Source organism: Vigna unguiculata, chromosome 7 (assembly GCF_037176805.1).
Source record: "Vigna unguiculata cultivar grain cowpea cultivar isolate G323 ecotype 2 chromosome 7, ASM3717680v1, whole genome shotgun sequence".
Lineage (NCBI taxonomy): Eukaryota > Viridiplantae > Streptophyta > Magnoliopsida > Fabales > Fabaceae > Vigna > Vigna unguiculata.
Window position 1 is genome coordinate 43,180,286 of NC_140798.1, and position 14,499 is coordinate 43,194,784.

A 14,499-nucleotide genomic window follows, 5' to 3' on the forward strand; every position below is an offset into this window, starting at 1 on the left:
GTCAAAATAAAAGAGTTTCATTTTCATTCAAATCAAGAACCATATTTCTCCAAGACCCGCAACTTAATCTCACATGCATCTACTTTCAACATGTCATTATAACCCACCAAATTCAATATATGTACATATATTTCTCTTAAAATAGACAACCATAAATTCTTTGAACAAGAACATCTCTTCCGTAACAATTAACAATTTGAAAACTAAGTTTTTCTTATCAATACATGGAATTAAACTACCAATTAAAAAAAATCTCCAATTTGCTAAAAAGAAAATTCCCAAACTTGAAACAAGAACAAACTATAATTCTACAATTCAATAAAAAAACATACTAAAACACAAGTGGATAGACCCTGAACCCTTTAATAAAACCAACACAAACCTTTTTAAAACAGAAATGGGTCTTACATTTATTATATTAAAACGAATAATTATTTTGATTTTGTATATTTTCTTTCCATTTAATTAAATATTTTAATCAATAAATAAAAATATAAAATACTTAGTTAATTAATTATGTTATATTAATTATCATAATTAAGTAAGTAAATATTTTAGATTTTCCCTTATTAATTATTATATTTAATTGTATAAATTAAAATATAATTACATTTATATACTAAATAAATTCATTAATAATCAATAACTAAACTAATTTGTTAATATTGATGATTTAAATTATAACAATCTTTTAATTTCTTCGTATCTTTAAAAATACACGATTCAAAAATTTTAATTATTCAAATTGTACATTTTTATTTTAGTTTCAATATCTTACACATATAATATATAATTAATTACAGCAGGTTATTAGACTAATTCATTGTTTGACCTTTATTTTTTATTTTTCATATATTATTGATTCTCGTTTTTAATAAAGTTGTAAGAAAAGAACCATTTTTTATTCAACATGTATAATTTTATTTGGTTAGGTAAATTAAATTTTTATTTAGATATTTTCATGCGCAGAAAATAAGTGTTATGTTATTTACTTATTAGGTATGTTGACTTGACGTCATTTTTTTACCTTTCTCCAACTTATCACTGACAATTTACTCACACTTTCAAAATCATAGTAAACTATTCTGTTATTTATTTAATTATTTATTAGCATAATATACATTTTTACTGTTTTACTTTTTATTTTTTTCAAACTCTCTTGATAAAATCATACGACTTCTTCAATAAATATATATAACAAAAATGTGAGCTTATGAACTCTTTCAAATTGTTTTTACTTAAATGAATTATTGAAACACAAAAATATTATTATATTCAACTGTTCTTTTAGAGATTGTTTGTAAATTAAAAGTTGTTGAATCTTTCTCATATTTTAACTGTCTTAAATTTGAGGAGATAAGTATAATATAAAAAGGACTTCATAATAGTTTTGCGATATGGGGAAGTTTTTGGGCTTAGAATGTGTATGAGTTGAGGTACTATTTACGAGGAGGGAATGGTAGATTATTTGTGTTTGCACTACAATATTTGGAACTATTGAAAATTATGGAATGTTGAGAATTTAACCATGAGTTTAAATTTTATACTGAATAGATATAAAAAAATTGAATATCATATAAAAAAAATACTTTACTGTTTTTATATTTTAAGTTAAAAAATTTCAATTTTTTATATAAGTTGACTAATTTCTCAATAATATTATTTATCTATTAATCGTTTTGTTATGGTATACACAAATTAACAGTACCATCACAACACACATAAAAGAATCCAAGTCCCACATTTTTGTACACAACTACTTCGTTAATTAGATTCAAATATTCATAGTGGAAACTTCATTATTTACTCATATCACATCCTTCATCGGTTTGCTTTTGATCTTTATTTGAGTCTTTCATCCACAGTTTGATCTTAGAAAATAATGAAATATAAGAAGTAATGGTTGTTAGTTATGTAGAAGGTGTTTTTTTAGAACAAACACTAATAAAACCTGAGTCTAATCACATAAAACATTGATACTATTCTCAACTAAAATTTTAAATTAATGAATTATGGATTTTTAGCTTTATATAATATTTTACTTTTTTATTTTTAACTAATATAAGACTATTCACACTTGAATTTCTATTCTAAAGATCGTAAGATAGAAACGTCGGTGCCCGTGTTTTGTTACTAAAAGATTAAAAGTGAGAGAAAAACTTTTTCTTAAAATTTGTTATACTTGATAAAACGATATCCAGAAAAAAAAAGTTATAATTGGTGGTGGGCGAAAGATATCGCTATCAAGTGGAAGAGTTATATGGAGTAATGGTATGATTTAGTTTGTTGAAATGTGTACCCGGCGAAGTCCATAATCAGAAACCCAGAAATACAATGGGCCTATGAGGACCACTATGAATACAATGGGCCTCAATTTGCAGACCTAAGCCAATTATTTTTCTGTCGAATTCAGCATTACGATGCCATGGTCCATGCTCAGTGCCAACAGATTCTGAGTGATGAAGCAAAGACATGAGTTCGAATGTGACAACAAACAAAAATGCAGAGAAGAGGATGCAATGCAACCAAAACATTGTTGGTATCACACAACTTCACACGCTTTTAATTAAATTTCAGTTGTGAATTCTGCTACTGTGCCATAGGCCTCCTGCACCTGCATAAAGATTCATATCTTATAATTATTGATTTTTAAAACTAACATAATTGTTTTTAACCGAAAGAATTTTATGAAGAAAAACACTCACCTACAATTACTATAAATACGATGATCGTTGAAGCATCATAATTAGAACTTTAGGTTACTTTTTATAAACTCGTGCATGCTGTCTGTCTATGCGTTACTGCTTTGCCTTCTGAACAGGGGACAGCGTCGTCCCCTCAAAAAAATGTTTACACTTGATATTAATGTTGTTGTTTGAATGCATCATAAGTTTTTTAAATTTTTTGATGTTGACCTGTTTAACAATTCATAATAATAATCGTTAAAAAAAATACCTAATATTTAAACAAAGTTAAAATCTTAAATATAAGTTTTATAAATAAAAAAGTTACGTCTCCTTGGAAATTTGTCTAACTTGAATTAACCATCATGAGTAATGACATTGTTAGAAGGAAAATTTTCAAATTTAATATCATTAATGAATTTGGAGGTGTAATAAGTATTTTATAAAGGTGAGTATTTTAATTTTATATTTTTATCTTTGTAATTTTTTACACTTAATTTTTTTTACACTTGTAAAAAATAAAATTATTTGAATATTTAGGTGTAGTAATTTGATGTATAAATTCAAAACAATTATTTTAACATGTATATATAAGTTATAATTAAACTTATTTACTAATTTGGTTTCAAATTGAAAATGACAAAATTGGATCATTTTAAAGAATTGAGGTGTTAAATTGAATAAAAAATTTAAATAAAAGACTAAATTAAAAATAACTATTACCACTGTTACGTGTTATGACTGTAAACCGCCACGTGGCACGACTATAACCTGACACGTGATAATTTATAAATTTTTAGAAAAAAAAATAAAAAATTATATGGCTTGACACGTGTCTTGGAGCGACATAATTTTAACTCCAACTCAATGGATAGAATCAAATTGAACTCTTTTAAATATTTGGGATATTAAATTGAACCAACAAATAATAAATATACCAAATTAAACTAAACCAAAAAATTAGAATACCAAATCAGTAATTATATCTTTAGGTAATTAAATGCATATTTAATATTTAATAATTGTCCTGAATGTGTTTATTAAAAGAATAATTCAAAAAAGCATTTTATAGTGTACTTTTGTTTATAAAGTTTAAAATTTAACATTTTTTAATATCAAATATATATTAATATTAATTTTTTAATAAAATTATGTGAGAGTTAATAAAAATTGAATGTATACTACTGTAATCATTTTTCATAGAGTTTAAATAAAATTATTATATTAAAAAGGTAAAAATAAAATTGTACTAAAAATAAAACACATAAATAATAATTATAATAAATCGATTATTTATCCGTTGTCCATAATTTTTACACACTATATCAGAATAAATATAGAAAGATGGAAAGTTATCCGATAATTAATAAATAATGAATAAGTTTTCATTAACTATAAATACAAATCGTTGTTGAAAATGGAATGCGTTCTGAACACTTAAAATATTTGGATAAATTTAATTATTTATTATTAATTTAATAGTTAATATTATTGTGACATAATAACTCTAATAAATAAACCTTAACATATCATAATAAAATAAGCAAATAGCTGAAAGTATATCATAATTTACCCATCACAATAATTCCAAAATATACCTAAAACAAAAATATCATGGGCACATAACAATACCATAATCATGTCTTAAAACATAATATAGATCGGTAAAAGATTGTTCAACAAAACAATAAATTACATAAAACCAATTTTTCAAAAGATGCTCAAAAGAGCAATAACCAACACGCCTAAACTACACAACAACATCTTCATTGTTTTGATGATCACCACGGATCTCCATCTCTGCTCACACTAATATTTGGTGATCATTGAAAAAAGGAAAACACAACAAGAAAACAAATACAAAAAGAAAGAAGGGTAAACTAGTGTATTTAAACATTCATACATAAATAGAGTTACATAAGCACATCACCCAATAAACACATACATGGAGAAAAGAAACATTAATGTGCTTGATATCCGGATTATGCGCTTGATATTAACTCACAAAGTTTTCACTCAATGAAACACCCAACTGACTCTTGACTTGATATCTGGATTTTGTGTCTGATATATAATTCTAAGGAAGTATGCATCTGTTTTGATTTCTAAACTCGGTAGAGTCTAGCCACAAGGGGTTATCACCCAATCAATGACAAGGTAAATCCCAATATGTCTCAGGTTCAAACACCTTCCAAGATTAGGATCTCCTGCCACTCTCACCAAATAACCACTCTACTCTACATGAGTGTGAGTGATTATTATAGTTTAGAATACCTTCCTTATCTAGACATCTCTGATATCAAGGCATACACTAACCACATCATTACCAATAATTCACCTTAAAACTCTTTTATCATTAACATTCCACATGTTATCTCAAAATAATTGTCATTCCAAGCTAAACACATCAAGTAAGTACATGTGAAAAAAATATCACATCATTCATGCATAGCTTCATACATTATATTTTTAACATTAACTCACTCAGTCACAAGTTAAAATAAAGAATTAAAATTTTGTAGTAATTCTCATTTAAGCTAGACTGATATCGCTTAAGCTAAAATTCAAACAAAGAACAAAGTGGAATTATTCTATTCTCGCTTAAGTTATATTCTTTCTTTGGGCTAGACGGATCTCGCTTAAAGTAAAAATTATCGTTAAAGCTAGAATATTAGGTTTTCACTGATTTCAGCATACAAAAACAAAAAATTCCAAACAATAACAAAAAAAAAAACACAACCACAAACATCAAACCAACATTTTAAGTATGATTGAAGACCAAAAACATGCAAGACACTTAAAACAGGTTTTAAAGCCCTATCTTTCCATACTTCGAAACTGAAGCGAACTTGCGAGGAGAGAGTCCTAATGGAAGGAGCACCACAACTCCATTAACAAACTAAATAACTTTCACATGGACAAAAATGAGTCTTTAAAGAAAGAATCCAAGATACCAATGCAACCGAACTATAAAAAAAGGGAAATGCAAATGTTTAATATTCAACTTACTTGGAGAAATTAACTATTCAGTTTAATCTGTGGAGTACGAAACAAAGACTCAAAATTCAATCTATGTTTCATGAAAGATTTTCAGTTAAGTTAGAGGAGAAAAAACAATGACTATGAAGAAAAGAGAAAGTTAAGAAAACAAGAGAATAAAAAGCTAGAAAGGTTTCTAAAAATAAGAAAACAAGTGATTGGGCTTTAAAATTATTATTATTATTATTATTATACTTATTTAAAATAAATAAATTAACATTTTCGGTCCATATCTTTAAGAAATATAATTAATATAATGTTTAAAACAATACATATGTATGTTGTTCCTAAATTTAAGGACATGTCTGTGACAACATTTCCCAAAGAGGACATGTTTAAAACAATACAAAGAAATTGTTTGTTCCTTTTGTGAAATATTTAAATTTATAATGAAATGAAATTTCAAAAACAAATATATAATCTGACTCTTTTTCAAAGTATACGCATATATTCTTCTCTCAATTTACAGCCAATCTTTCTTCTCTACCTGTTACCTTTTTTCTATCCCTTTTTTCACCATTAGAACACTTTGTAAATTGGCTTAGTGGAATACTTAAAAAATAAAAGATTTAATTAGTCGGTGGCATCGGCAGACCAATGAAGAGACAGGGGAGCCATGGTCCCCAACTTTTTTTTGAAATTTTTTATTTATGTTATATAAAAATTGTTTTGTTTTTTATTTTTTAAATTATGTATAAGAAATTTGAATTTTTAGAATTTTTTAAATAATAAAAGTATATATTAGAAATTGACAATAATTAAAATAGGTATTTTTATTTTATTTTATATAATATAATATTTAATGCTAATAAATAATAAAGCATAAAATTAAATTTAATAAAAAATACAAATTATTCACTTTAGACTTTTACTTGTTTTGTTTTTGTTTTTGTTTATGAAGAAAAAAAGAAAGTTGAACACAAATTCACTATTTTGTGCTTTCATTTTTGTATGTTTTCTTCTATTATTGAAGAAAAAAATAATTATTTTTTTCTCAATCGATAGTGAAATATTAATTTAATAATTAATATTATTTTTTTATCTCACGAGCATTTGGTATATTCATTTTTTATAAATATAGAAGAAAAAATAATGCACTAAATTTTTTTTAATAATTGGTTTTTAATTGTAACTTGATTATCATATATTTTTCTTTTATTAATTACGTATCACAATTTTTATTTAGATTATGATAAATTATCTTTTAGTCTTTTTTTAAAAACATAAGTATATTGATGAAGAAATAAAAGAATAAATTAATTATTTAGAAGTGATAAAATGGAAGCTACCATGAGGAAGAAAATAGAAAAAATCAATCTTTGACAAAAATAGGAAGTCAATTACATCTACTTGATTGATTTTTTAATCCGTCTCGTTTTATTTTAACTCTTCTTGTTTCTACAACTATATCAGAAAGATAATTTTCTGCAATGAAAATTATCAAAATAATATTGCAAAATAAAACGGAAGATGATTTTTTTGCTGACGATATGATTATTTACATTGAAAACATAATATAACTAAAAAATTTAGTATTGATTCAATTATTATTGAGTTCAAGAATCTTACGGATCCATAATTAAATATATAAATTTTAAATGTATTTTGGCACCCCCACAAATATTGAGCAAGGTCCGCCACTGGTCGGTGGTGGTATCATTTTCGTTGTATGTGTCACTTTGGTATCCGCTTTTAGAAAGATGTCAATTGAGTCCCAACTTTTGAAAAAATACCTTAATTAGGTCCCTTTGAGACAAAAAATTATCAATGTCATTAACAATGTTGATATTTAAAATGACTTTACAAAATTAAGTGTTGATATTAATATTAAAATTTAGTGGTAAAAGTTTGAATAACATTAACCGTGTTAATAATTTTTTTGTTCTTCTGAAAATGAACTAATTGAGACATTTATTCAAAAGTTTGGACTTGATTGACATCTTTTTAAGAGCGGATACCAAATTAACACATCTAAATAAAAGTAATACAATCCGACTAATTAAACCAAAATAAAAAATATGTTCACAAAATTACCAGTAGGGTGTGAATTAAAGATTTAAAAAAACTTCATATTTCTGTAATAATACTAATTCATGTTATTTTAACTCTTATTAATTAAACTTTCTTCAAATTTAAAATTAAATTGTTAGATTTTAAATTCAATTCACTTAATTAAATTTCAGTTAAATATACTTTTTTTTAATTTTAAAAATTTAAATCTCAATCCACTTAATTAAATTTAAATTGAATTTATATTTAATTATTTTTAGATTTTTGAAATCCAAATTAACATGTGTCTAAATCGAACCACGATACAAGTTGATGATTGAGATTATTCAATCCCAACCAAAGATTAATTAAGTCAAATATATTTAAAGATCGGCCTTAACAAAAGATCGACTAAAATCGATTTCGGTTAAAAATCAGTTTGACTCGATCATGACAACAAAACTAACCTTAATAGATATATTTTATCTTTTTTTAAATACTACTTACAAAGTCACTTTTTTATAATAATGATAAATTTATTGTTATTATTATAATTATGAAATTAAATATATTTAATTTTATAGTTTTAGCGTAAATAATTTTTATTTATTTTATAAATAATTTTATAATTAAAATATTTAAGTTTAGAAAAACAGTCAAACTTAAAAAAATACCTAAAATGTAAATTTAATAAAATAATAATTTATCTTTTTTAAATAATAAATTGAAAATAAATATTATATTAAAAAGAATTCTTCATATCAAGATTTATCATATCAGGCAAAAGTAATACCAGGTTTTTCTAATAAAAAACATAGATACTTATTTATCATTTCCTTATCTACATTATTTGCTTTTAAATTATTAAGGTTCTCTTCCTATTTCATATTATTATTTGTATCAAATTACAGAAAATATTTTTTTTATTAAAGCCTTGAAAGATCATGTTTGTTTTGTTTTATATTTATTTTTTAAAATACTCAATAAATATATAGACAAATATACATAAAGGTATCAGGAATTAAAATAGATATATGTTTTTATTTATTGATTTTTTTTCTTGACATCCTACTTACAAAGGAAGCAAAATCTTTTTACCTCACATTATTACGATTACTAGAAGATTTGAACAATAATTTATCCTTAAGTTTTAATTAGTGAAAAGAAAAATTGTGACATAAGATTGGTTTCTGGCAATCTAATGATGCATATAACGTAACTAATGGTCGATTTTTGTGTGTGTGATAGTGAATTCACCTTGAAAACATGAATTATGCATATGCTAGTTCAAAATTTTTTAAAATCACTAAATATAATTAAAATCTATATCTCAGTCCAATTGAACAGTGAATTTTAATTTAAAATATGTGTTGTGATAAATATATTACAGATGAGGATATTTGGGCATAAAATATAATACGTCTATTAAATATCTTAAAATAATAATAATAATATTTTAATTAAATTTATTTCATATTTAATTTAAAATTTTAATATAAATTATTATATTATTAAAATGGGTGGTAAGATTAATGTCATTTTTGTTAAAGAATTATAAATTTTTATTATCTCATCTCTATCGTTAAAAGTAAAATGCATATTCATCTCCATTACCGTATTTAATAAACATAAAACTTTTGTTTCATCTCATTCTTAGTATATAATGGGACCTAACTTGTCCATAAATGAGTTTTTTACTATTCCATATTAACTAATTACTTCTATACAAAATAAAAATCACAAAAAAATATTATATTATCAAATATTTATATCAAAATATCGTATATATTGTCATATATTTAGAAGAAAATAATAACGGTATAACTTTTGAATTATGACTACTTAATAAAAATTGAATAAATGAAATAATTATATAAAATGTTACACAATAATACCCACTTAAAATTTTGTAACAATTAAGACATTCATTAATTTTAAAAACATTATAGAAACAAAATTGACAAAATTAAAAGAGTATTAATTTTTTTTTTGACAAAATTGAAGTTTAAAAATATTTCAATAATCTCTTTAAATTTCAATAAACTACAATAAAATATTTTTTATACACGGATAAAAAATATAATATACTACTTAAATAAAATTATTCTATAAAAAATATTAAATTAATAATAATTTAATTTAAGACAATGATATTAAATTATTATATTATAGTAAATGAAAAATCTTTATATAATTATTGAAAAATTACTTGAGTTAAAAAAGTTAATTATTACAAAATTTATTACTAAAATATTGTAATTAATGAAAAATAATAAAAAATATTAGAAAAATAAAAAATATTAAATGTGTCGTAAAAAAATTTAATATACCACAGAAAATTATACTAAAAAAAATGTATAGTTAAATATATTATAAGATAAAAAATATGAATATTTCAAAAAACTTTTTTACTATAGAAATAGTCAAATTATTTGGAAGATAATAAAAATTATTTAAATATTTTTTTTAAATTAAACAGAAATTAACAACCAAATAAAAAAGATAAGTTTTTTCATCGTAAGGAAAGATTTATGTTATTAAATTCGTAAAATAATCAAATATTCTCATAAAAAATATTAAAAAAATTTAAATAATAAAATAAATATAAAATTAATAATACATTATTTAAACATAACTATAAAATAATATGTAACTGGAGTAATTTTGTAAATATAAAATAAGTTAAATAATTAAAAGAAAAAATATGTAAGAAAATAATTACGAAACTAATTATTAAAATAATAATTATATGTATATACATAATTTTTTAAATTATCTAATAAATTATAAATATTTTAATAATTTAAATAAGATGAAATAAAACAAAAATAATATCGAGACAAAGATAAATGCGAAATGAATCAAATATATAAATGTCCATATTCTTCTCATCCAAAATTAAAAAGGTCAGATATTATTGGTATAGAAAGCCAAGGATCTAAATTTTTTGTGTAATATAAATTCAAAAAAGTATTTATAGAGATATATGTATTTGCCATCCCATTTTCTCTCTATCTATATATATTTTTCTTTCTTTTATTTGATAACCAAATTACAACATCTCTACCTAAAATGAGTGCAATGATGAATAAATAGCATTGGATCCAAACTATTTTCCAATCTTCATTTCATTTTATTTTATTGTTGGCTGCCCCTCTCAAGAAATGAAAAGACGTTTACTTATACCTCTGACATGTCTATATCTGCAACACATATAATGTAGTGAATATTTTTTCGGAGATAAATAGCAATCATACACTTTATTTCTGGTAGGGAGATGAAAAGGTGAAATTTTTTTTTGCAATATTTTTAAAGAGAAGGATAAAAATAAATATAGATTCTCCACTATTTTTGATGTATCGTTTCTCTTTTATATTTTCAAAATATATTAATAGTTATTAATTTTAAAATTTTAAAATATATTAAAAATATTTTAAAAATATTAAAATAATGTGTTTTTAATATTAAGAAGAAAAAAACGACATCAAAAGCAGAGAAATTGAACTCGATAAAAATTAGATTATGTGAATGGTATTAAATAAAGAAGAACAATACGAAGAACAGTAACATGTCTATTTTTATTATTATCTTTAATTTTAGACTCATAAAGTTTAATTGTAAGTTTGATTATATAACATAATATCGAACGTCCAATAGTAAATGGTTGATGCGAGTAATAATAATATTAATAATCTAACGTGAGTTCAACATTTTTTAAAATGAATAAAAATGTCAGAAGTAAAATTAAAAAAAGTACAGAATTAAAATGGAAAATTACTCAAACGAGGGCTTTGTTTGTTTGAAGGGACTTCATACAATTCACCTAGTTGGAACCCACCTATCACAATCATTGTGGAGTTTTGTAGGACCCATGCCCCTACCATTTGGGCCTTTTCCCCTAATACTCAAACAACTTCTATCTCTCTATCTCTCTCTCACTATCTTCTTTTTGACTTGGACTTTCTCTCCCACACCAACTCTCACGCAATAATCTTCCCTTCGCTTCTGCAACAATAATACAACACTGCATACATATCCTCCCTTCAACATCGTCTTCCTCCTTCTCGCTCTTCAACTCCTATCTCACATCTCTTCCCTAACCTGCGCACCCCACCTCGCCCATAGGCGTAATGCGCCACCACCATCGCTTCCACTGGTTGAAAGCCTTCACCACCTTCTCTTTTCTCTTCTTCTCTTCCGCTTCAGCCGTAACAACTCCCACCCCACAGCTCAGTAAGTTCACACTTCCACCAATACAAAAACTTTTGAAAAGAAAAACAAAGAAAAAACCACCCCACTTCTTTTTTCAAGACACACGCTTCAGTTCTAACTTCTCACGTTTTTTTTTTTTTGTTTTTTCAGGTGGTGGGGCTGTGAATCACCTTAACCGGGAAGAGAAGCAAAATGGGTCACCGGCGGTGCCGGTGGAGAGACTTGTGGCTGGGGAGAAGAGATTCGGCGGGCCGGGGTCGTCGCCGCCGTCGTGCAGATCCAAGTGCGGTTGGTGCAGTCCTTGCACACCCGTTCACGTTCCAGTTCAACCCGGTTTAATAATTCGCCTCGAGTACTACCCAGAAGCATGGCGTTGCAAGTGTGGGAACAAGCTTTTTATGCCATGACGTTAATAAATTAGCATATATAGTTATGGATTATAAAAATCCTAGTACAAAAGAAGAACACAAACGTTGGCAGAAGCGAGCAGAAGAACATTGCAGACACTAGCAGCAGCCGTCTTAAATTTTCCCTTTGGGGTATTTGTTTATTTTTATCTCAGTGTTAGTGCCTTTCGTGCACTGATTAATGTTGCTGAGGTTGGGTTGTTTAAGAGTACTATGTTTATAGTATTATTGATGTTTATAGTATTGATTTTTGGATTAACCTTTTGAGGGAAGGAGGGAGGGACAGTCAGGAGGGGAGTGTTGGGAATGTAAGATGTTCAGGTGGGATTACCGAGACGAATATCTTAAACCTTTCTCTGCTTTTAACACACTACACTCCTACTTCTCTCTATGTATTGTTTCCCTTCTCTATCTGTATACGTTTTCATTCCCCTTTTGGTGTATGTTTCTGGCACCTTGCAATGCATCACCACCCTACCACCCTCTATATATTATTACAAGTCAATGAAGGTTCTAAGCTGTAATTATGATGAGTATAGTCTCTCTTCAGATAACCATCATATGGATGCATAGCATCTATTTGAATGATGCTGGATAGCTACCGGGGTTAACTTGCTCAACTTTTGTTTGTATTTGTAGTGGTTGAAGTTTGTGCTACCTTACTGTTTTAAGGCATTTAGGTTTTTGAGGTTGCATTCTTAATTTTTCATTGTTTGGATTTTGTACTTTTGAGGATTTGTTATCACGCGACCTGTCTCATCGCTCTCGGTCATTGGCTTCACAGAGAGTTTTTAATTTGAACTATGTGAGAGTTGTTTATATGCGCACGCGCCGGTTCCCCCTTCTCCCCCCTTTCATTTTCCATTAAATGTGCACAAGCCAACAAGTGGTGTTTTCACCTCTGCAGAAAGCAACGTTTGACACAGCAACAAGTTCTGAGTGATATACTTACCATTATGTGGGGAGAATGGACGAAGTAACAAACGAAACACAGTCATGGGGGTGCATTTGTTTGTTTCATTATAGTGTCTATGATAATGGACGTGAGTTATTGTTTTTTGACCGTACAAGTTGCCACTTTTCCCCATTGTTGTCCTTGTTTATGTTCCTTTCATTTCTTCATATACGTTCTCAGGCGACTTAACATTTAACCTAATGAAGTGTATTCTTCCTTTTCTCTTTGTTTTGAAGCATTAGTTTCAGTATTCCCACCGGCTAGAATGACCACTTAAATTCAAACCCTATGCATTAACACTTCCAAGTGCATCTAGTGCGTCTTTGTGTACCATGTGGAAGCATGGATTAGTTTAATAAAAAATCTGAAGTTTAAAGTATGTAATTATGTTCAACATTTCAAAGGTAGATTCTATTCTGTACATAATAATTTTACATAACACGAATGAAATTTATGCAAGAACAATTGTGGGAACCATGGATTCTCTCCTAAATATCGCTCCTATGATTGAAAGTGAGATTTGATTTTAAAAAGGTTTCAATTATTGTAAGATGTTTTAGTGATGAATGGAACCAATGTTTCTGATTTTAGCTTGTTCACTTTTTTGAAGGGGTCCATGCTTATACACACGAAACCAAAAATGAAACTAGGTCCCATGATGCGTATTTCTGAAAATGCCATGCACAACTTCCTCCACCATATGAATTATGAGGCAAAAACATTGCGTAAACTGGTTGACAAATGGATTAGTGATGCACATCAAACGGCGGAGAGACTCTGTCCTGTTTACTTTTGGGAGCAAATTAAAGTTGATGTCTCTTTTGAATGAACCTAATTCATAAATCCTAGATTAAGATATATGTGACTCTGAACTTGATATGTTTCCCAAAGAAGAATAAAATAATGGGCCAACAATTATGGATAGATGATAGTATTATTGTAGTGGATGACATGTGAGTGACGAGTGTTGGCAGTGAAGAAGAGAGAATTGGGGAATTCGCCCCAAAATTGCAGTACACACACGAGGGGGAGAAAGCTCCTTTCTCTGCAATTGGGTTGAACAGAGATACAGAGTTGCTTTGGCTGGGTAACCCTGCTGTCAGTGTTGCTTGTATCAATTGAGGTAAAAGTAAAAACTGGCAAAAGGAAAGTCCCCATTCACAAAATAACGCAACAACTCTCTCTACCCACTTAACCCTTCTTTTTTTCAAAC

The 14,499-nt window shown here is 26.6% G+C and overlaps 1 protein-coding gene across 1 annotated transcript; it reads left to right on the forward strand.

Annotated features, from left to right (window-relative positions):
- Nucleotides 1-11,649: 11,649 nt before the first annotated feature.
- On the forward strand, nt 11,650-13,056 carry LOC114192294 (EPIDERMAL PATTERNING FACTOR-like protein 5). The gene is made up of 2 exons (XM_028081974.2): nt 11,650-11,945; nt 12,075-13,056. The coding sequence occupies exons 1-2, from the start codon at nt 11,843-11,845 to the stop codon at nt 12,329-12,331; spliced, it is 360 nt and encodes a 119-aa protein (XP_027937775.1). The 5' UTR covers nt 11,650-11,842; the 3' UTR covers nt 12,332-13,056.
- The last annotated feature ends 1,443 nt before the right edge of the window (nt 13,057-14,499 follow it).